Below are 24,892 nucleotides of genomic sequence, written 5' to 3'. Positions count from 1 at the left end.
GCTTCCAGAGACAGATGCAGGCAGAAGCCGCAAATCCATTCTAGATCCATTCCAGCCTTTTTATTCTGCCTGCGTCTCTCTGCCGGCTTCCCTTGCTCCACAGGTTTTTGAAACATTAAGGGGTGTGTGGGCACACCCCCTACAGGTGAGACTAAATTGCCTTCCACATGTGGATGGCAGGGATCTGTAGTGCCAATCCTCAGAAAAAGAGCTGAGCTAACTTTGTGACCTCCTGCAGTTTCTGAAGAAGGCTGCACTGGCCTTGTGCATACCGCTCCCCTTCCATCTTCCGCCACTCACGAAACGTACTTTAAATGCAAAGCCCCGTGAAGGGGCTTCTTTCTAGCATAGAGGGACAAAGCCCCACACCACACTTAAAGGGTGGAAGGTGGCGCCTGTTCTTGTTGACAGATCTCACAGTGTTAAATTGGGGATCACGGTCTTGGAACCCTCCAGGCTTGTTTTAGTTTGACTCATTAATCTAACTGAAGCTTTGCTTGCCTCAGATAATGCAAGGATTAACTGGACAGCAAAACAAACAGAAGCCTGAATAACTGCCCAGGTTATCGCTTCTTCCCTTCTACCGATAAAATTCAAGAGAAGATTAATAAAGGGGGATACTAAATCTTTCTCTCGCTCTCTGCCTGACGGCTTTATCGCTAAAATTCCTTGCAGGATTTCATTGTCAAGAATATCGATCAGACGGTCACAAAATACATAGAAAAATGAGCACAAATTATTATCCCAGACCTGATCACTTACCTGTTGTTGTCATTAAAAAACAACAACACCCTGATATTTTTAAATATTTCCATTTAGATAAACTTGTGAAAAGTCTAAATATAATACTTAAAACAAGGTGGAAGCAATGAAGAATTATTCTTGGAAGCCATACAAGGCAAGGTTTGGGTTGTGTGTGTGTATGTTTTGCCTTATTAAAGTCAAGCTTTATGTTCTCCAGGAGATGGATTACAGTGGCAGGATCAATCTTAATTCTTCCAGACGATACTGATGGTGGGGTTTTATGTGCAATAAAGGCCAAATTTAAAAACAACGGGTGTTATAAGCACAACTGGTTTTAGGGTGGCCAGATACAAAAGAGAACAGGGATCTGGTTCCACACCTGCTTAAAATTCTTCTTCTACACATCTAGAGCTGCATCCTCTCTTGCATCTGGCCACCCTGCTGGCATTGTCCATATTTCACATAGTTCAGGCTGCAAACCTGTGCATACGTTCACGGGGAGTAAGTCCTCTGAGTCTTATGCCCAAAGAAACCGTGCATATCACTGTGTTGCATTTTGCTGATTTCTTTTATTGTCTTCCTTAGGCTATGTAAACCACTTTTCCTTTCTTTCTTTTTTTCTTTTTTTGCTGTGAAGCAATATTTATTAGAAAGTTTTGTTACAAAGGAGCCGACTTTGAAAAAATAGAAATATTAATTTTCTCTCTTTGGTGTTACATTTATAATCTACATGTTCCTCTGAGGAGCTCAAGGCATCATACAGGGTTCTTCTCCACCCCATTTCATCCTCACAACAACCCTGGGAGGTAGGTTAGTCTGAGAGACAGTGTCTGGTCCGAGGTCTTGTGGCAAATTTCGTCACTGAGTGGGGATTTGAACCCTGGTCTCCCAGGTCCTAGTCCAACACTCTAACCACTACACCAAACTGGCTCAGCGCTGTCACTTATTACAAACCTTCAGAATTCAGCCTAAAACTTCCATAATACATGGCAAAATTCAAAATGCACATTGTCCTTTCCCTTATTATGAACTCCATCTCCATTTCATTTTAGTATCACTCCTTCTAAGCATTCTAACTACATAGCTGAGTGTTTTTCAAATATGAAATAATAGTTTAAATTGCACCCCATTGTGGGATGTAAACAGAGAGCAGTCAAACCCAACACTGCTAGAGTGGACATGAAGGTAACTCAGTCCTCCAGGCTTAACTTCCTGTTTACCTGGACTGAGTTACAGGAACCAGAAGTAGGTGTGGTCTTACCTGGGAACAAGATCCCAGGGATCATTCTCCATTTTGCCTCGTCTCTTGAAGAAGCAGGATGCTCTCTTGGCTTGCAGCTGAGAGGAGCACGGGTGAAGCCTGTTCCCCTATGGAATCAGCTTCACTACATGTAAATACATTTATCTAAGCCTGTCTGCCTTTCTGAGACTGTATGCTGTAGCTCAGGATGCCTGTAAGTAAACTCTTTTATATCTTATAAACAGTACTGTATTGTGTCTTTACTTTTAAGAGGGAAGAAGGGGAATAAACCAGGAATATATATTTCTTATAGAGGCTTTAGCAAGCCTGTGCAAGCGCGTCTGCTGTGTGTGTTTTAAAAGGGAATGAACCTCTGCCAAGTTTGGAGCTTGTTAATTCAAGCTGGGATGAGATATATAAAATAATACATCATCATCCACAATCCTAAGCATTCCCACACCCATCCTACTAGATGCTCTACAAAGCAGTTGCTAGGGGGTATCTTATAGCCGCCTCCAATGCTGCCCAAATAGTAGAGATTCTGAGTGTATTGAACAAATTCCTAGCCCTACTTAGGGTGGTATCCTACCCGGTTCATCAATTCGTCATCTTGGCTCCTTATTTTCTTGACTTTACTCACTCACTCCAGCTCTCCTCCAGTGTTTGGGCTACAAGGCTGATAAACAATTAGAACTTGTACATGCAGAAGGTTTGCTGCAGATGCAAGGAAGTTCTGTGTGGCAGCCAGAGGCGGCGGCTGTGGCTTCATTGTTGAGATGGACACATTCCCCACCTGTTCCAGCGATTCTGAGCGTTGAATTTTCTCCATTTAGCCATTTCCAGGGTTGACCTGGGTCTCTTCTGAGACCAATCCAGAAGTAATGTTTGCCAGTGAGGTGCTTCACAAACTCCCGCTCTTCACTTTCAATCCTAGCCAAGGAGGCATTGTGTGACTTGCAGTAGTTGCTGCTGGAGTTCCAATTCCGTTTGTTCTTCGAAAAGTGATAGCACTTTCCCGCATAGCCAATCCAGTGATGTGGACATGGTAGACTGCAGAGTTCGGAGGGAACCAGCGGATGACCCAGTTGCTCAGCGTCTCTGGGGACTGTCACTGCTATAATGGCAATGGTAAGCGCGATGACCAGGAAAACAAGGATACCTATGAGGATATCTTTAATTGATAGGTATTTCCAGATCTTGGGAGATGCTGATGCCTCCTTTTGCTCAAGGTCAACATGCGGGTTGAGAGAGTTCAAATGCTCTTCCTCAGATTTTGATATGGTTTCCATCTTTCCTGCACAGGTTGGTCCGTGCTCTGCACGCGCTTTCTGCCACCACTTTTCCTTTCTGACATAAAAGTAATAAATGAAAAACGAAAGTAAAAGAGCAACACCACCAAACCACGTCAAACAGTATCAAACGGCATGGTGCAAACCACACTAAGGCTCTGTGTATCTGGGCAAGCAGCCAGGGGGCAAAGTTCAGCACTGCCGTCTCCCTGACCGGCTGCTTTCTCCTGGTTGCTCCCTCTGCCTGCCCCTCTTGCCACTGCTGCCAGGACTGGCTGCTTTAAAGCCTCGAGTGAAAGGGAAAGAAAGAGGTTGCATTTGCCGGTGCTATAGAGCTGCCGTGGCAAATAAAAGAGCAGGACAGGGATGGTGACCTTATGGTCCTCCAGATGTTGCCGGACTACAGTTCCCATCATGCCTCACTACTGCCCATGTTGACCGCATTTGATGGGAGATGGAGTCCAACGGCACCTGAAGGCCCACAGACTTCCCCATCCCTGCAATAAAAGAAAGGCTATGAGTGATGTAGAAGATTATGTTCCCCACCCCCTACCCACCAACTGGACTGGCAGCTGAAGCTTAATTTGTATCAGCAAGAGGATGGTTTATTCCAGTAAACCTGAAGGTACCAGGCTAATTCAGAGCAATGGTTCTCAAAGGGGTGGTACTGCCCTCTGGGCAGGGCAGTGGGATTACCCAGGGGGGGTCACTAAAAGGCAAGGGGGTAGCAGAGGGATGCTGGTAGTCTAAACAAGCTGGTATCGCTGGATCAAACTCATCATTTTTGTTGAATTAAGCTAAACAGTTTTAATTGGATTTTGGAAAAATGCTGAATCAATTGTTATTGTTTTGAATTTTATTGAGTTATTATCTTCCTTAGTGGGACGTGCAGACTGCTATTTTGAACAATTTTTTTTATCAAGTAGGGTAGGGCGCTCTGGGGATGAGTTTATGGAAACAGGGGAGTGGGTGTTCAGAGGGTGCAAGACAGCCTGTGTGCCTGAGGCAGCTGCCTCACTCTACCTAATGGTAGGAATGTCCCTGCATCTCTCTCAACATCCTTTGCACTGACTGGCAGCAGCGTTGCAAGGTTCCATAGAGGTCCCAGGCTTCCCCAGGCCCCATCTTGCAATGCCAGGGGTAAACCTGGGATCGTATGCATGCAATGCATGTCTTCTGTCACCAAGCTATGGCACTTCCCCTTAGTGGCAGTCGGAGAGGAGGAAGAACCCAGGCAGGGTGGGAAGAATGCTCCCTGTGAAGTTATTCACAAGCTGATGTATACTGGACCAAGGGCTTATGGTTTTTAAATAGCTCAGTTTCGCTGAGAACTGTTCCTGCGTGTTTCTTTGATTGACAAATTTGCTCAAAGGCCTCCCAATAAATTTTGGAGATTGACCCGAGAATTCATTACTGTTGACTCTTCCCACCTGGCTCACATATAACATAAGAGGAAATGTACTGGGGAAGTCAGTGGCCTGTCGTTGCTGATGAGGCTGGGAAAGTTCAGTGCGTCAAGCTAATCCCTCTGAGCAATTGCACCTGATGGTCTGTTCCTGGGATCCTGTGCACTCAAGGGCGAGAAGAGGGAAAGGCCTGCAGTTGCTTCAGTTTGGACTGAACTGGATGGTGCTGCACAGGGTCGATCCCTGCCTGATATTTTATAGGTGACATTTCAAGATCCACTTGAAGGATCATGTCCTGATACCAATATTAATCTCAGTCACCTTGGCTTTTTATGCTAATCCTATGCACACTTACTACCAATTAAATCCCATTGAAAGGGGGGCGAAGTGGTGAGATTGGATTCACTATGGAGGCATGGACAGTTGATTGGGCCCTATGTTTCCCCAGCTGGTATGATTCAGTAAGCTGCATGCCTCATCCTTTGCGTTGAGTTGATTATCACAGCTATGGTTCTGTAGGGAAGTCTTGTATTTTGGGTAATCTGTTCCAGCTCTTAGATCCCACATGAACCATGTCTTTTATTTATTTTTAGCTTTTGTATACCGTTTTCTGTTGCAAGTGCTTGTGAAGCAAATAATATCATGTAGCTCTGTTTACTTCTTTTGGTACTTCCTCCCACCCCAAAGCAAATGTGTGGACTCCCCCAGTCTTGATCAGAACCTCAGAGAAAGCCTGAAGGTTAAAGACTCCCTACTCCCCACTCCAGGGTCCTGATTTGGATCAGGGGGCCACATACTAGCAATTTGTGGATGGAAAAGCGTGCACCCAAGGGTAGTTCCAAATTATGCTACATGCAGCTGTGATGAATATCTTCTCATACAGGTGACTTGTGCTTTTATTGCCCTTATCTTGGCTCAAATTGTTACTGCATAAATGCTATTGCTTTCTCATAGTATTTTAGTACTTCTACTTCTGGTACCAGCTAAAATCAGGAAGTGCTAAAGCTGGTGGAAATACATAAATCCTTTCCCCGTTTACTTTAAATAATTTATATCCTGCTATTCCTACCTCAGGAGAGCAGAGTGGCATACATTAAAAAGTATAAAGCAATATGGGCAAACAAAAATGAAGCCCACAGTTGTCAAAGTATCTAGGAGGGCCATGGCTGTCTGCAGAAATAATGGGGGGGGGGAGGTCTACGGGCTTATCCACACTTACCTTTTGCCACACTTTTTCCAGGCACAGGTCCACCCTTAAGAACTCTCTGTCCAAGCATTGTTGTTGTTGCTGTTATTTGTCCCGGAGCTTTCCTCACGAAAATCTGCTCTTTGGTGCTCAGTTGGAGCAAACATCAATTCGAGTTTTCTACAGGTTGCTGTTTGCTCCGATTGAGCTGCAAAGAGCAGGATTTCAGGGGGAAAGCTCTGAGGCCTCAATATGAGACCTTCCAATGAGACCCAATATGAGACCTTCAGACCGCTGTCTGAATATGGTTTGTTTTCTGACCTATTCTAGCAGTGTTTATTCCCAGAGCACAACCTCACTTCTTCACTAATTTTGCAAGTGGTGTTCAGGCACACACAAGGAAGTAAACAAAAGGGACTCAGGGGGGGCTTTGACTCCATTTTAAAAAAAGGAAAGGAAAAATGCAGAGTTTGCCAAATGGAAAAGGACGAGGGAAGGAAACTATTGGCGGACATTCAAGGGGAAAGTCACAAACAACAGGGACACACCAAAAGCAAACTTGGAGAGCAAGCCTAAGAAATATTTTCAGCAAAGAATCCTTATACTGCCAATAGTGCAATTTTTCTTTAAACAATATCTCAACAGTGCACTGATATGCACTATGGAATATTAGTAAAGATGTCTCCGCTAGCAATATTATTCTGATATGTAAATGCAAACCTTTCTACGGGTGGTTGCCATTCCTAACTTTGCTGGCTTAGTGCCACAGATGCCACAATGTTGATGTTGTTAAACAATGGTCACGAATACAAGGCTGGCTGAAAACACTTTGATGCCTGAGGCAGAAAATCTAAATGTTACTGCCAAGCCACAAAATATATAATCTGAATCAACTGACAGGCATTCATGGCTGAACAGGGAATGGGAACATGAGTAGATGGCATGAAGCCATCCTGGCCCTGCCTGCTCCAGCCCTGTCCACACCTTGTTGAACCTGATAGCACAGAGTTACTGATCACAGAAAGGCTCCTAAGCCTGCTCAATGTGTTAAGTGTGGAGATGCTTCTGGCATGGTCAGGGCTGTTGGGTTGGGGGGGGGGCTGGCACATGCAGCCCAGCTTCCCCTCCACTGACTGAAAATTGTACCACTTAAAGGGCTCTGATTGGCTGCCCTTTAGGTAAACAACAGGTCTCCAAAATAAATAAATGATGCTCAGACGCGGCAAGACTGGGAAAGGTGGTGTTTTATAATCCCTCGAATTCCACATATCACTGATTTTCTAAGTGGCAGGCATCTAAAGGCACTAACCCCTCATATCCTGGCTCCCTTTCAGGACCGATGAAGGGTAGCTTTAATATGCTCCTTGTGAATTTCACTCCATTGCAACAAGAGCCCAGCTCCCACTGGAACAATAGCTGGGGAGAGAGAACGGGCATCAGAAGTTCCAAACTACAAACAGGAAACACTCTACATGTCTTCAAAGCATTTATAAACACTGGAAGTTGAACAGAACTGAGGAGAGCAACTGTGCCAGACCAATTGCGCTTGTCCAAAAGCTGCATATGCCGTTACCGGAGAAGAAATTTGTGAGGCACAGTCATAATCTATCCTGTTTTTGTACAAAGGCAGGCACATGAGCCAAAAAGAAAGCTTTGTCTGACACGGCAATCTTAATTTTCAAAAGCCTGCCTTACTTGTTCACCGAAAGTAGAGTTGGGCCTCTGCTGGAGAGCAAGCGATAAAGAGGGGTCTTTAAGGTTGCTGTTTCTGTTATGTCTTTTTAATGATATGCTTTTTGGTTTTACATTTTATTGTATATTGCCTTGGGCTCCTCTGGCAGTAAGTATGATATAGAAATGCAACAAATAAACAAAAAGTATGGGGACTCTAAATCCACTGATGTGAACTTGCCCTCTCAGGCTAAATATCTTCTTTTCTTGTTCAAATGAGACAGCACAATTATATTTACATTATTAGATTCTGCCGCCCTCCGGGCAGGGGGCTTATAGGTGGGTGTTTAATATTGTTAAAAGGTTGTTCAGATATCACAAAATGATTTTTTTTTAAGGATTTCCCCTGGAAAGGGTATAGCATTAAATGAGGGGAAAACACAGGCTGGCATTTTGATGCCAATGATTTCATATGGATAATAATAATAATAATAATAATAATAATAATAATAATAATAATGTGCACGAGGAGTGCCCAACAATAAACACCTGAGCTTAAGCACCTCCAACCTCCCACGTTCATGTTATACAAGTTTGTGACCAAGAAAGCAATTTCATTCAAAATTTCGGAATGAGCATAACACAATTTGCTTTCTGGAAATCCCAAATGCTTCTACTGGAACCGTACCTAAATCAGATTTGCCCACCTGCTACTCTCTGCCGTGTGGTAATTCAGCTTTGATATTTCAAGACTGTTCATTTAGGCAGCTCTGTGAATCGTTAATAGCAGGGGTCGGCAACCTGCGGCCCATGGGCCACAAGCGGCCCACGGGGGTCGTTTAAACGCCCCACATGCCACCCCCGAACCGAGCCGCCTGCTCAGCGAGTCTCCGTGTGCTGCACTAAATCGGTGCAGTGTGGAGCGGGGACTCGCTTCCGTGGCGCCAGAAACCACGACCCACGGAGTGATCTCCACAGGAGTGAACTGGCCCAGGCGAGGTAAACCTTTCTGACCCCTGGTTAATAGTACGTGCATGCAAAGGGAAATCAAAGCACTTTACCATGGAAGTCTGATCCACCGATTTCAGTAGAAATTATTTTTTTGTGATTTGCATTGTGGCAAAGTACAAATGCGCTGGTTCAAATCAGCCTTCTGCAACCTGGCAGCCTCTAAATATTTTGGACTACAACTCTCATCATCCCCATCTAGCATGTCTGACTGACAGGGGCTGATGGGAACTGTAGCCCTAAACACCTGGAGGGCACTGGGTTGGGGAAGGTTGGTTCATTCAAGCAACTTGCAGATTTGTACTAGAGCTCTGGTGTTTGTCCCCTGGATTTCCCCTGCTTCTTTGTTAGTTGCAGATACATTAAAAACAACAAAACCTCGCTAATTAGAGAAGGGGGGAAACCTTTGTTATTGTCTCTGAGCTTCTGTAGCATAAAGTTCCAGGATTCTTTTATTCCCAGCTGCTGGATTCAGAAAGCTTTTCCTTTTCAAACTTCCTGTTCACACAGGGTTGGGGTGGGAAGTGGGAGAGGGAGGCTGGGCACTGAAGGAAAAAAGGATTAACTGTTTCTCTCCTCTGACCTCTGGAAAGATCTCTCTGTGAAAGTGGCAGCATGTATCTCTAGGAATTATAAATGATGTGACGCAGCTCTGAGATAAGAGAGATGTGGGGGGCTGGGAGGGGACACACGCACGCACACGCACACACACACACACACACACACACAAACACGTGTATTCTTTTTGGATGAAGCTACGTTGGCGGGAAGTGACAAAAAAGGGGGCGGGAAGTAACAGAGTCTTGACAAGGTAGAACAAGATTATGTGACACACATACCCAGACATTGCTATAATGTTAGAATCTTAGCCTATACAGAGTGAAACTTCCAGACTTCAAATTCAGATCAACTCTCAAAGATTAAAAAAGAGCAAAATAGATTGGGAAAGTGACTCACTTATGGCACCAAAACATCTTTTTAAAATTATTTAAAACATTTATACACCATCAGAACCCTAAGCACATTTTGCATATTGGCATTCTCTAATGTAATGGCAAAATCTGCTTCAGCTAGAACATGCAGTTGCTTAAGAAAGAAGCAATCCTTTGAAAAATGATCTTTATTTTTGCATTTTACGAAGTATTGCAAAAGTACAAGCATGTAACAAAAATTGCTGCTTGGATCCAATGTCACCCTAGATGTGAGTGCTAGAGACTTCTGGTTATGTGAGGAAGTGGGAAGGAGGAAGACATGTTTTCCACAGGTGTATCCGCTCCAGTTACAGCATCCTGTCCTACCTTGGATGCCATTTTTGATGGTCCTCCAACCCTCAGGGGCAGCTTTTCAGGGGCTCAAGGGGCTGTAGCAGGAAGGAGATGGGAAATTCCCATTCCACAAGCAGAACTCTGTCCACACGTCTTATAATCTAAGCTTATATAATATTTATTTTATTTATTCATTTCATAAAATTCATACACTGTTTGATTGTAAAAAAAAGCCAAGCAAACTCAAAGCGACATCATGGGAGGGGGGTTTCCAGTTATTCCTCACTTGCCCTTGGAAGCCTTATAAGAAGTTGCTGCAGGACATGTGCTGTGAGCAACATCATGGGGTGTTTCTAAGGTGAAGCCAGAGGTCGGCAACCTCCGGCCCATAGGCCGGAGGCAGCTCACGAAGACTGTTTTACTGGCCCATGAGCTGCCCACAAACCGAGCTGCCTGCTTGGCAAGTCCCCCGCATGCGGTGCGGGGACTCGCCAAGTGATGCTGGAAATGGCATCTGCACACGTGCAGATACCAGAAACCGCGTCTGCGCATGTCCAGACGCCGGAAATCGCCTCTGCGCAGGCGCGATTTCTGGCATCGCGTTGTGCCAGTCCAGCCCACGGATGATCTCCGTGGGATTGATCCGGCCCATGGCTGGTAAACCTTGTCGACCCCTGGGTGAAGCTGCGAAGCTCCCTTGCTGATTTTGCTATTGGAGGCTGCATGTTGTTTAAGTAACCTTGTTATATTTATATTGGAATGTGGCTAGATATTAATAGATTCATAGAATTGTAGAATTCTATAGTTGGAAGGGACCACAAGGGTCACCCCACAGCAATACAGGAATCTTTTGCCCAATGTGGCGTTCGAACCCACCACTCTGATATTAAGAGTTTCATTCTCTACCACATGCATAGGCAAACTCGGCCCTCCTGATTGTTTTGGGACTACAACTACCATCATCCCTGACCGCTGGTCCTGTTAGCTAGGGATGATGGGAGTTGTAGTCCCAAAACATCTGGAGGGCCAAGTTTGCCTATGCCTGATCTACCAGCTGAGTCAGGTCATTGAATTTGCTATTGTTTTGCTCTGTTATAGTGAAATTGTTTTTGTAGTGTCTGTTTGAAATGCACCCATTTCTTTTGCTGTAAGCTGCTTTGAGCATGCTTTGGTTTTTTGGGTGGAAACATGGCATACAAATTTAATGAATAAATAAACGAATGAATGAATTTAAATAAATGATGATGATGATGTTATCAAAGGATCTAGGTGCTATTAAAGGATAACATTGAGAAGACCCTGATACAATCTAGAATAGGAGTAGTGGTGTATTTTTTTTACTAGATTCTAATTACTACCGTAGAACCTCAAGGTCTAGCAACAAAAGACAAAACAGTGGCTTAGGGTTGAAGGAAGTGGTACCTATAATTAAGGAGCATGCTGCCTATGAGCACATGATTGAGATCAAGCATTTGTTTTCATTATCAGAAGCTGAGCTTGCAGTTCTTTCACGCAAAAACCCACTCCTGGTTTTCCCCAAACCTTTCATCATTTCAGCAACTTACTTTTGATGAGGAATTGGCCTTTTTGTTATGAATAAAACAACTGAGAGTCAGAAACCCTTGCAGCTCTTCTGCAGATCACCCAGCAATTCAGCATTAGATCCTGACATATCTTCTGCCTACTCCTGAGCTAGCATGTGTGGGAAGTGATCTACCAGCAATGTCACCTTTGGTTGTCACTTTGGATAACCTCAAAGGGCACATGATAGTGCTGTAGTTGCTCACCTGTTCCTTCCAGGAATCTAGTCTAGTGCACAGAAAGACACCAGCAAGGTGAATCTAGCTTCTCTAAGGCTGCACATGCAACATACCAAATTAGAGTTGGATTAATGTTTACCAGTAAACAGAGTCATAGTTCACTACAAACACAGAAGCCAGCCTCAGAGTTTCATGCACCTCCTGAGAACAGCATGAAACAAAACAAGACCTTAGTACAGTTCACCACTCTAATTGCATTGTTGAGGGAACTTGAAGCCTGGAAAGTGTGTAAAGGAAGGACCAGAGTTACGATAACCTTTAAAAGCAAAAGTGAGAGACATATTTTCTTAAGCCAGGTTTTTCGGCAAGCGTAACATGTACACTTCCTCCTCCTCATTCAGCCCTCTTCTTCTTTACATTAGTGGAGTGGAAGAGGGGAGCACAGGGGAGCACAGCTCCAGGACCTGTGAATTATGCCTATCCACACACTGCACCCAAAACAGAAGTGAGGGTCTCGATGGTCTGGCAAGCAGATGAGGTGACAATTGGGTTTTCAAGTTTGTTTGCAAGAGTTAGCACAGAGGAAGCCAGAGAATGAGGGAAAGAATTTATCTTTGATGGGAATGATTCCCATATTTCATGGTAGCGATTTAAATGGCGACACTTCCTTGCAATCTCTAATGAAAAGGAAAGGTTGCATTTATCAGTTTTCTGAAGGCTCCAGGTGTTTTATAGGTAGATGCTGTGCAATCAGAAGCCAAAATGACAAAGTTCATTGGAGCTTCCTGCCTTGTGTGATGGGTAGGTGCCATTTGTCACACACAGTGTCCCCAGCAGCCACTGCCCAAAAGGTGCCTGTGACTTTTGCATAACCATATTTGTCCCTATGCTCACTACCAGCTGTTGCAGGACAAATAGCAGGATGGGAGAAAATACTGTTTTTACCCTGGGACAGAATATTGTGGTTTGGAGGCAAGAGAAGTATAATATTTCTAGACCTTGATTCAGGTAGGTAGCCGTGTTGGTCTGACGCAGTCAAAATAAATAAAAAAATTAAGAAATTGTCCAGTAGCACCTTAGAGACCAACTAAGTTTGTTCTGTGTATATGAAGAAATGTGCATGCACACGAAAGCTTATACCCAACTTAGGCAGATCCCTTAATGGCAACTTTATTTTCTTTTTTGCAGTAGATGAAACTTCTTTATTGCCCAGGTATTTTAATGTTGAATCTTAAAGATCTTGGCTGCAATGCTGCACTCTTTATGCTGATTGACCGCTCTGCTTTGTGTTTTGTAAACTCTTATTGCTTATTCTGGTTTTACATAAGCTGCTCTGCGAGCCTTATCAGTGGAGCAACAAGGCAAAAATATCTCAAATACAAACAAACAAACACCTCTGCAACAAACTACAGTGGTACCTCGGTCTACGAACAGTCCTGTTAACGAACTATTTGGGTTATGAACTTTGCAAAACCGGAAGTATTGTTCCAGTTAGCGAACTTTACCTCGGTCAACAAACGGTGGAAGGGTACTGGTGTTGGGAGGCCTCATTAGGGAAAGCGTGCCTCGGTTTAAGAATGGCTTCGATGTAAGAACGGAATTAAGTTCGTAAACCGAGGTACCACTGTAAATTGAATACAGCAGTATGGATATTCTGCAACAAGCACATCGTGGCTTTTAACTAAGCATTCATGGTGCTAGTTTGCACACACTCTGAAACTGCCAATAGTAACTCCTGTAAAACCTGCCTGTTTAGGTTGGTCTTTGTTTAGTGGTTTAAGAACATTGTATGTAAGCTCAGTCCTTTCCTCTAAAGAGCCAGGGGACTTGGCGCCCACAGCCTGTACCACAAACTGCACTCCATTCCACCCTTTCTGAGCTTCATCTTAATTTGGCCTCATCTTGCCTGACACTGCCTGGTACACACATCATATTAGAACTGTGATAGCTCAGTTGGTAGAGCATGAGACTCTTAATCTCAGGGTCATGGGTTTGAGCCTGGTGTTGGGTGAAAGATGCTTGCATTGCAGGGAATTGGACCAGCTGACTCTATTGGTCCCTTCCAACTCTACAATTCTATGAAAATAAACTATGGTGAACAGTGTGCAGATTAAGGTATGTAGTGTATCTAAAGAAGTGTGCGTGCACACGAAAGCTCATACCAAGAACAAACTTAGTTGGTCTCTAAGGTGCTACTGGGCAATTTTTAATTTTTTAAAATATATATTTAGTGTGCAGATTAGGAATGGACAAATCTGTCAGTTTTTGTTCTCCAAGTTTCTATCCCCCCCAATCTTAAATTTAGTTCTCCACATTTCCTTTTTTTTAATTCTGATAAAAATTCAACAGTATTTTAGTGTGAATTTTCCAGATAAAGACCTTTTGCATGCAGTTTTGAATAATATACACATCTTTTCAAGTAGTCTTTTGTAATACGTAGCATTTCTGTACATTATTTTCAAAAACAATGCGTTTGGTTTGGTTGGAGAACTGCATCGCAAAATTCGGAGAAGTGTGAATTTTAATAGATAGCTGAGTTCTGGTTCGTGTCTTGGTTTGAAAAGTATGAATTAGGTAGTTTCTCATTAAAATGTAAACAAAATTATTTTTTCCTCCAACCTCAGTATGCATGCACACTGCTCCAAAGTTACCATGGTGCTCCTCCCCTGCTCCTGCTGCGCTGTGGATAAAACCAGCCAGGATCTAACTTGCTGTGCTGTTTGTTTCCTCCAAACAAACCACGAGCGGTTACCAAGGTTTATTCTCAGCTTGCTATTTGTGGTATGTTTGGAGGAAGCAAACTACAGGACCGGGCTCAGACGACATGAAAAGTAGGCTCTGGGTGATTTAACCTGTGTTCGTGCCAGGAGTGGGGGAGTGGCACTGCAGGAACATTTGAGCAGCATCCTGCTCATTCACATTAAAGCATAACTTGCTTTAAACTATGGATTAATGTGACATGCCATCTGGGCCACTATTGTTCCTTCTGTGACATCTGGATCTGAGTGCCTGACTTTACCACATCTGAGCGCTGCAAGTTATGTGTGCAAGCATTACTTTATCCATACTACAAGCCATTCACCACTGGCCTTCATGTTTAGTGGCGCTCACCATCAGTTATTGAATTTTCCCTAACCACTGACACAGATCACTGTATGTTGACCTTGACCCACGTAGTGAATACTACTATTTGGCATGGTCAAGAGGTGTGGAGTTCATCAAAGCCATGCCTATTCCTGGGGTGAAAGTAATTAGCCGTCATAAGTATGAGTACTTGCGCTGTATGAAGGAGCGTCTCCACCCCCATCATTCAGCCCGGACACTGAGGTCCAGTTCCGAAGGCCTTCTGATGGTTCCCTCACTATGAGAAGTGAAGTTACAGGGAACCAGGCAGAGGGCCTTCTTGGTAGTGGCGCCCGCCCTGTGGAACACCCTTCCATCAGATGTCAAGGAAATAGACAACTATCTGAGTTTTAGAAGACATATGAAGGCAGCCCTGTTTAGGGAAATTTTTATTGTTTGATGTTTTAATGTGTTTTTAAAATTCTTTTGGGAGCCACCCATAGTGGCTGGGGAAACCCAGCCAGATGGGTGGGGTATAAATAATAAATTGTTGTTGTTGTTGTTGTCTATCTAACTGGCTTCTGGCATGGTGTTCATTGGACTCCCATACCTACTTTCTTGAAACTAGGGCTGTGCTAAATTTTCATATTCAGACTGAATATTCATAGTTCTGAGTCTTAGGTCAAAAACAAGAGTTTGTGGAGGTAAGAGTTACTTCCCTGAATTATTTATGATTGTGGAAATATTGCAGCCTGCAGAAAGAATCCTGTTGATCTTCTGAGAAATGAGATCAAGACACAATGCTCTTTCCCACCCAGCTCCAGGACTCGATCTATACTTCTGCAGATGTGCTTTCAAAAGCCGCCTGTTGGGTTTTATAAGTTGGCTGCTTCCTTCCTTCCAAGCAGGAAGCTGGAGCAGAGCTGTGTGTACAGTGTGCTGGGGAGTGTGTGGAAGTGCAGAAGGAAAGACCAGAGCTGGCTTTCTGGTGTGTTCTTCCACCATACACACTTTTTCCATACTTGTACATGAGCTGTTTATAGCCACACTATGTCCATTCCCACATTTGCTTTGGAGAACCTTTCCAGACATTGTCCCCAAGCAACACCTTATTTCTGAGCTATTAGAAGGCCTTTCTATTCAGATGCAAATGAAGTCCTTCCTGACAACAAGTGTTGAGTAATTCTGACGTCAATACAGGAGCCGTAGCTGGACAGTCCAATAATAGACCTGCTGTTTGGAAAAAGGAGTGGAAAGGAAGCAACTGCAGATACTTGAGAGGAGCAGTTCTTTGGGAGATAGGGAGCTGCAGAAAGAGGAGATGGGCAGGGGTAACCACATTTTAGGCTCAGCTCCCTTGAAATGTTGTGTGACAGTAAATGCAGTTGTCCTCAAATATTTTCAAGTGTGACCAGAATCAAAGTGGGGTGGTATTTGAAGACCACCAATGCAAATCTGTGCACTCACCGAGATCAGGTATGAAGGCCCTATTGGTCACTTGAAAGATGAATCTGATTGGTGAGCGTGAGAGGCAGGGCCTTTTCTGCATGGCCCCACATTTATCTCACTCCCTCTCAAGTGATTTGCATATGACCTCATAAGTACACAGGTCTTTAAACCCTATTTATTTTGGGCTGCATTTTCATATATAGCCTTCATAGTCCTGCAGATCTTAAATGGTTTTTCAGTTGTTTTAGTTAGTTATAAGGGTTTGCGGCTGGCCTGTGAATTGTTCTAGACCTCTCATTTAAATTATTTTTTAAAATTGAAATATAATAATTGTATCTTATGGTCATTTTATGTAAGTTTGCTTTGCGGGGGTTTTGCCCTAAAAGGCAGCCTGGAAATATGTCGAGACAAGGGCTCATGTACAATGATGGTAATGATGAGGGGGAAATGAATGGCAGGAAATAATGTTTATTAAAGATTTTCTTGGATTACAAAAGAATGTGCAATGTCTCTCTTTTTTCATATCATAGAGTCTCTTCTATAGATATTTACATTCAGTGTGAGAAGGTTCCTCATTTGTATGACTGTTGGCACAAGGGTGTCCTCTGTTGCCCCTAACTGCCCTAACGGTGATTGAAAAAACTGAGAGTAAAACACTTAGTGCTTAGAAAGTCCACCGTCACTACAGTGGTACCTCAGGTTACAGACGCTTCAGGTTACAGACACCACTAACCCAGAAATAGTACCTCAGGTTAAGAACTTTGCTTCAGGATGAGAACAGAAATCGCACGGCGGCAGCGGGAGACCCCATTAGCTAAAGTGGTACCTCGGGTTAAGAACAGTTTCAGGTTAAGAACGAATTAAGTTCTTAACCCGAGGTACCACTGTATTTGGAGTACCATGACCTTTCTGCTTGTTTCCAGAGATCTTGACCCGCTAAGCTGCACAGAAATCACAGTCATTGTAGCTGACTTTTCTGATTTGCTGGCTCATAAGGAAAAGTGAAAATGGCTCCAAGGCACACTGCCTCTCTCAATAGCATCTCATTAAAGCAATGTGTCATTTCCATGGCCACTGTGTTAATTATGCAAAGGCCTCAAACTACTTTTCATTTATTTAAGCGGTTTATTGCAAGAATGTCTGCCTTGCCTTATCTTATCTAACCCAATTCAAAGTGGCTTATGGCAATAAGAAGCCACAAATATTAATCTTCTCACAGGTATGCAAAATATGGAGCCTGGAGTTTATTATTTACTCATTCTTCAAGATTTTTTTTAACCTCCTTTTTATTTTCTTATTCAAGGCAGAATCTGACAAATTAAGTTAAAGGTATCAGTGACTGATGCCTCAAAGCATGAAGACAAAGCATCGCTATTCCTTTGTAGACTGGCACAAATCTGCACTGCAAACCCAGATTATAATTAGAAACAAAAAGCCTGGTGTCTTGCAGTAAGCAAAAATTTCATAAATGAATTATGCACACTTCCCTGGCGGTAAGCCCCACATCGAAGTGTACATGTATAGCATGCCTGCTGCTGACTTTACATTGGGATTCATTCATTCCTCTTGAGCAGAGATAGCCAACTTGGTGCCCTCCAGATACTGTTGGACTACAACTCCCATCAGCTCCAGCTGACCTTGTCAATATGGCACCACATTGGCTATCCCAGCTCTTGAGTGAAGAGTGTTGCAGTTGCAGTTTACGTTATTCCACCTTGCAATATTGCTAGAAAGCGTGGTTTTTCCTTTGCCTTGCTTTCCCCCCCTGGAAAACCGGCTCTTTAGCACTAAATTGGAACAAACAGAAAACCGCAGAAAACCTGATTGCTGTTTGATCCAATTCAATGCTAAAGAGCAGGCTTTCTTGGGGGAAACTGGCAGGGCAAATGAAAGTGTGGATGAGCTCTTAGTGAAAGGCATAGGAGTCAACTCCTAGGGGCCGAGGTCCCTTTGACCCCCCCCCATAAAATATTTGATGGGGCCGGTGCCCCCAAAGTTAATAGCCATTGCCATTCATATGGTGTGCATGTGTAGTGTCTTGTGATCAATTCTGCAGGGTGGGGCTTACTTGGGCTCCCCCAGTATTTTATTCAAGTTGGCACCCTGGTGGGAGGTCATACAGTGAAGTGGAAGGTGTGTGGATAGTATCATTATATGGTTTCGTCACTAGATGACACTAGACTTAGATACATTTGGGTGGAGTCAGGTGTTTCCTGTTACTGCTCTCATCTTTTTTCAGATACAATACAGTTCTTGTGTAGCTTCCTGACTGGTATGTTCTCTAAGAGCCTTCCATTTCTCCCGAGCTTTCTAATTGTTCCGTTTTGTTTTTCTTTTTGCAGTACAGTACTGAAAAAAACATTACTTTCAGCTGTTGCTCTTCTGTCTCAAAGTTGCTGCCATGTGCTTGCTTGCCAGATGGAACCAAGGATGCAAGCACCATGGCTCTTGGCTTGCTTACTCATCCCCTCTGGGTCAGAGTGAGAGGAAGGTGGCAAGCACATTGAAACAGTGAAGTGGGGGGTACATGTGGCTGTGCAGGTCCAGGTGCCTCTTGTTAGTGGCATGCCTGCTAGGGTGTGGGCCCAAACATGCCAACCCTTGATGCCAGACCTGCTTTCCCAATATTTAGAAATCAACACATATCTCTGTCCCAGATACAAAACTTTATATAATACGCTTTCTCCAGGTTGTATGCTAAAATTCTACATCAGCGTTTGAGCCTCTCCTTTGGCCTAAATCAACTGTTACTGTGATTCTGTTATACTTTTATTGTTTTAATGGGGATGGGCTTTTAACTTGGGTGTTTTAAATTATTGTTAAATGTTATATGCTCATTTGTATTTTTGTATTTCTATTTGTGGGCTGGAGTGCTGTTTAGGGGCTGTCAGGATGCTGACAGCAGCTCCCGGCTGGTTGCTCAGGAAGTATAAAGACAAGGAAAAGTTTCTTACCATCTATTCTTATTTCAGTCTCTACAGAGAGAGGCTATAGAACCCAGCTTCTTGGATAATGGCATTGTCCCGAGTGACTCTCCACCCCCCATCTCTCCCACTTCCTCATTCGTCATTTCTACAGGTGCTGCTACATGCCCTTTGTCTTTGAGCTTTTTGCTCTCCTACTTTTAAGGCTCACCGGGTCCTGGGAGATGGTCTGGAATGCTTTCTAATGACAAATAGCATCAGCCAGCTGCTGCTCCAGTTCTGCCTGCTCCTCCTCTCCCATTATTTCCCAACTTCTCCCCTCATCTGCCTCTGAGCTGTGACCTCCTGCAAACCACTGTTGTAAATCTATACTGTCTTCTTCTTGCTCCTCCCTGGAAGGGTCAGGATGGGGAGGCGGTCTCCACCATTCCTCCTCTGCCCAGTCCCTGACAGGGGCTTTTGTTGGGGCGTGTATTGTTTATTAGTGTGTATGCATTAGTATTGTTAATTGTTTTGATCATCATCATCATCATTATTATTTGTGTTTTGTATACTGTAACTTTGTGTTGTGAACCATCCTGAGAACTACGGGTATAGGGTGGCATACAAATTTCATAAATAATAATAATACCCATGGGTATTATAGTTATCATTAAATAATAATAATAATAATACAATTGGTATTATTTTATTTTTAATGTATTTTTAATCTTTGTTGGAAGCCGCCCAGAGTGGCTGGGGAAACCCAGCCAGATGGGTGGGGTACAAATAAATTCTTCTTCTTCTTCTTCTTCTTCTTCTTCTTCTTCTTCTTCTTCTTCTTCTTCTTCTTCTTCGGAAAACGTCCCATATAAAATATTAGTGACTAGTAGCTGTTGCTTGACTAGTAGCTGTTGCCTCCTCAGTCATTTAGAACAACGTTGCTTTGCCATCCAGTTTAAGATGTTTATTGAGAAACAAGTTGTTAGGAAGAAGCTAAGGATCAACTAAGTCATCCCATTTGCAGAAGTACTTCCATTTATGCAATGGAGCTTCCCCTCCCTCTTCTTCTGAATGCTGCCTCAAATATGTATTAAAGGGGGGGTGTCCCTCAATGCTTTGGAGCAGACTTGAAGGGGGGGGGCCTCAAGGGCAAGTGGGGAGAGGAAAGGAAGGCAAAGTTCTACAGTCCTGGAAGAAGTCCTTGCACAAAGAGGACAACTTGGTTGGATGCAGCCCCCAAGAATGAATTGTCCCCCTTCCAAAGGAACCAGTCCCTTTTCATCTGAACTCACTAGTCATTTCCCTGTGCTCTACCGCAGGGGACAGTCAGCACTTCACAACAAACTCATTAAAAAAAAAAAGCTCACTGCCATGACTTTCTGACAAATCCAAGAAAGAAAGAAAAAAAATAGTTCCTTTGAGCTTCCTGCTCACATCCCCAGGCGTTTTAAAATAGCTCTGACCCATGGAAGTCCCTATGTGCTGCTGGGAGCATTCAGCAATTTTTGTTCCTCCTGTGCCACATATTGTTTGTGTGTTTAAATGCAAACTTGTAAAAAAAAACAAAAAACCCCACCAAAAAAACCACCAAGTCTCTCACATGCTGAAATGAAAGGAAGCTTCTCCAGAAGCTACAGCTGTCCGCTAATGAAAATACAGAGGTGTAGCTACTTGCACAGTTCAGCAAGTCCCGCCCTGAAACAGCTTCCTCTCCGCAGTGTAAACTTCAGGCCCACGTAGGCCGGGCCTCTGTTCCTGAGCATTGGCTGGGTTTGTTTTTACTTGGAGATAGAACTTGGAAAGGACTCAGGTCTCTCTGCACAGGAAGCACCTGCTTCTAATGTGACGACTGTCTTATCTGACCCAAGTCACATCAGGTGGCTTCCTTGTTTACATTAGCAATGGGTCCCAGTGGCCCTCCGCCATTGGCTAATTTGCCAGCTCCTTTTTCCAGCTTACTCATTGATCTGAAGAGAAAATCACGCGCAGACTTTCCCAGCAAATAAGCTGCAGCCTTCATTTCCTCCCCCCGCCCCCCGGGAGGATAGCAGGGTCAGAACTCCAGCAGTCCTTGAAGGGAGTGGCAAGACACGATAGATTTGTTCAGAGGCACAGAGGACAGGACATACTGCGGATCCACTCGCAGTGACCTCTCCCCCAAGGAGCAAGGCCTAGCCTGTGAAGGTGAAATAACTGGACAGGGCAATGTTCTAGGATTTAAAAACTGGCCACAACTTTATTGATTTAGGATGTAGTTTGGACTCGGCTGAGGCGTTGGGTGTATATCCCTCACCAGGGGCGTCGCTAGGGGGGGCGCTGGGGGCGGTACGCCCCCGGGCGACAGGGGCCACAAGCGGCGGGTGGGGGCGACAAGCGGCGGGTGGGGGCGACAAGCGGCGCCCCTCCCGCCACTCCCCAGGCAACGCCGGTCACCCCGGGAGCAGCAGCGCTGCACGGATGGGGTGCTCCCTCGGCCGTGCGCTGTTGCTCCCGGGGCGACAGGAGCGAGCGGCGGCGCATGGGGGTGACAAGCGGCAGCCCCTCCCGCCATTCCCAAGCGCTGCCGCTCCCTCCGTCACCCCAGAAGCAACAGCGCACGGCCGAGGGAGCACCCCGTCCGTGCAGCGCTGCTGCTCCCGGGGTGACCGGCAGCGTGGGGAGTGGCAGGAGGGGCCGGCGCTTGTCAGCCCCACGCGCTGCTGCTGGCTCCGTCCCCCCGGGAGCAGCAGCGCACGGTGTGTGCGGTGCTGCTGCTCCTGGGGCAACGGAGCGAACGGCGGCACGTGGGGGGGACAAGAGGCAGCCCATCCCACCATTCCCACGCGCTGCCGCTCCATCCGTCACCCTGGGAGTGGCAGCGCACGGCCCGACGACGGAGTGCGCCTGCGCGCGCAGGCGCACTCTGTCATCGGATCGCCGCTTCCACAGCCTCCTTTTGAGCCGGAGAGCTTAAAAGCGAGCTATTCGGCTTAAAAGAGGGCTGCAGAAGCGGCGCCGGCACCCCCGGAAACGCCCTGGGGGCGGAGCGTCATGACGTCACAATGTGATGTCACGACGCCCCGCCCCCGGGGCGTTTCCTTTGCCGCCCCGGGTACCGCGGAGCCTTACTCCGCCACTGTCCCTCACAGCTCCCCCTGAAGACAGGATGCTTCCCTGGGCTGATTTGCAGAAATGTCATGGCTTTTCGCTGCAGGTTAGGTTAAGGTCAGGGGGAAAGGCATTGTGTAGTAGCAGAGCCGTCTCATCCATAGAGGCCAGTGGTGCGGCGCACCAGGGCGCCGGGCACCCCAGGGGCGCCCCCGCGAGCCCGCGAGCCCGCCGGCATACCAGGCTCCCCCTCCCCAACCCGCCCCCGCCCCCACGGGCAGGCGGGCACTCGCGCGCGGGCGGGCGGGCGGGCAGGCTGTAAGCCGCCCGCCCTCGCCTCCCGGAGCCCCAGCTAGAGCGCTGAAGCGGCGCAGGGCTTTGCGCGACCTTCCAGCACTCCAGCTGGGGCTCTGGGAGGCGAGGGCGGCCGGCCTGCCCGCTGGCTTGCAGCCCGCCCGCCCGCCGGCTTGTAGCCCGCCCACCCCTCATCGTCCGCCCGCCGGCGCGCGAGCGCCCGCTCCAACGCGCCACGCCCCTCATCCCCCGCTCGCCCAACCCCCCGAGGGGCGGCCAGCGCGGGAGGGAGGCGGGCAGAGAGGCGGCAGGCTGGGGGCATCAAGGGATCACTGCGCCAGGGCGGCTGATCCCTCTAAGACGGGCCTGTGTAGTAGCAAGGATTTTGTCTTTCTGTGTGACCTGTACTTGTGAAGTCATGAATGACTTTCCACTTCCTAGATACCTGTACACCAGAGCTTTCCAAGTTGTGTGTCGCGACATGTTAGTGTGCCGACTGCATTGTGTAGGTGTGTCGCGCAAACACACCCAGCGCTCCTCCCGGGGCTAGAACCTCCGGTTTGTTAGTAAAACTGAATTGCTGTGTTGCGAAATGATGCATGTCTGAAAAGTGTGTCTTCAACACGAATAGTTTGGAAAGCTCTGGCCTATACGGATGACCCTCCCAGACCACTGAAGGAAGTTTTATGGCCCATCTTCAGCACACCTTGGCTTTTGGACCTAGTGCTGGTCCTAGCTCAAATCTGAACTATGGTTCAGGGAAGATGTTGTTGTTGTTGTTGTTTTGAGTGAACTAGAGCAAAATGTGACCCTTTAAACCAGGGGTCAGCAAACTTTTTCAGCCGTAGTCCGTTCCACTGTCCCTCAGACCTTGTAGGGGGTCGGACTATATGGGGGGGGGGGATGAATGAATTCCTATGCCCCACAAATAACCCAGAGATGCATTTTAAATAAAAGTACACATTCTACTCATGTAAAACACGCTAATTCCTGGACTGTCCGCAGGCCAGATTTAGAAGGCGATTGGGCCAGATCCGGCCACCGGGCCTTAGTTTGCCCACCCATGCTAAGTTTAAACAATGCAATCCTGTGGATGATTGTCTACTCTGAAGTTCTCAGTAAATTCAGCAAGACTTCCAGATAAGTATGTATAGGACTGGATACTAATAAGTCAATCCTAGGAACTGTTAATCATATGTTAATTTTAATTGCACTTGGTTATTATCTGATGCTTAAATAGTTCTTTGTGGAGGGGATTTTTCTGCTCTAATCTTTAAGAGAGAGCCATAGATTATATTTTCTGGGAACAGAAGCCCCTGGCAAAGGTTAGATCCCAGGATAAGTTGCTCTGTACCTTGGCCCCAGATGCCAATAACTCCTCTCACAAAAGGTAAAAATAAATAGTTTACAAATTTCTCCCAGTGTTTGATTTGCAGTTGGAAATGACTGGCCAGTGAGATACTTCAAGCTATTCCTCAAAGAGGACAAAGATTAAAAAAAAAAGAGACACTTGGACTGAAAACAGACATAATACAAAAAAGAAAACTCATAGAGATGTCCTTCAGTCTGGCTTTGCAACTGAAATGACAGCTGTGCATTCCAGTGAATTGAACACTAGCTTAGCATTTCTCCTCTCCACATGTTTCAAATGGATGGTCTGCTTTTCTTTTTAAGGAATGTTTAAAAGCATCAGGACTGCTCCAGATGACCTATTTATTGAACATTCATTCTGACCTTACGTGGAAGTTAGAAGAAATCTGGTTTTTATTGAGCATTCGTTCTTTTTCGATTTTGAAGGTTGGTTCTATGGCAATGAGCATTCATCCTGCTGTATTCCTCCTGATATGCTTGCAGGGCGTTTAGTTATTCATTCATATCATATTTCTGAACGCATTCCCCTGTCACTTTCCACACTGCAAAGAAGTCCTGTTCTTTTTTTAAAAGGGGGGATTTGTTGTTCAAGGGCGGCAGAGCCTTCTAATCCACTTTATCTGTGCATACTTAACACCTTACCAGGAAGAGCATTCCACAAGTGGGGAGCTGCCACTGAGAAGGCCCTGCCATGTGTCAATGCTAGTCAGGCAACCCCTTGTGGCACCACCAACAAGGCCTCACCTGCCGGTCACAGAGTCCAAGATAGTTGTAATAGGGAATACATTATTTTAGGTACTTGAGTTCTAAGCCATTTAAGGCTTTGTATACAACTAAAAGGTAAAGGTAAAGGGACCCCTGACCATCAGGTCCAGTCATGTCCGACTCTGGGGTTGCGGTGGTCATCTCACTATATAGGCCGAGGGAGCCGGCGTTTGTCTGCAGACAGCTTCCAGGTCATGTGGCCAGCATGACAAAGCTGATTCTGGCGAACCAGAGCAGCGCACGGAAACGCCGTTTACCTTCCCGCTGGAGCGGTCCCTATTTATCTACTTGCACTTTGACGTGCTTTCAAACTGCTAGGTGGGCAGGAGCTGGGACCGAGCAACGGGAGCTCACCCCGTCACAGGGATTTGAACCGCCGACCTTCTGA

At 45.6% G+C, this 24,892-nt stretch overlaps 1 protein-coding gene across 1 annotated transcript; it reads right to left on the bottom strand.

Moving 5' to 3' along the window:
- Positions 1–2,576: 2,576 nt before the first annotated feature.
- Positions 2,577–3,310, bottom strand: LOC117060685 (C-type lectin domain family 2 member D-like). Its single transcript, XM_033173112.1, has one exon. It carries the CDS (start codon positions 3,271–3,273, stop codon positions 2,653–2,655), a length of 621 nt encoding a protein of 206 aa, XP_033029003.1. The 5' UTR covers positions 3,274–3,310; the 3' UTR covers positions 2,577–2,652.
- Between the last annotated feature and the right edge of the window lie 21,582 nt (positions 3,311–24,892).

The sequence above is a fragment of the Lacerta agilis genome, chromosome 1, assembly GCF_009819535.1.
Source record: "Lacerta agilis isolate rLacAgi1 chromosome 1, rLacAgi1.pri, whole genome shotgun sequence".
Taxonomy (NCBI): domain Eukaryota; kingdom Metazoa; phylum Chordata; class Lepidosauria; order Squamata; family Lacertidae; genus Lacerta; species Lacerta agilis.
This window is presented reverse-complemented; position numbering and strand designations above follow the sequence as displayed.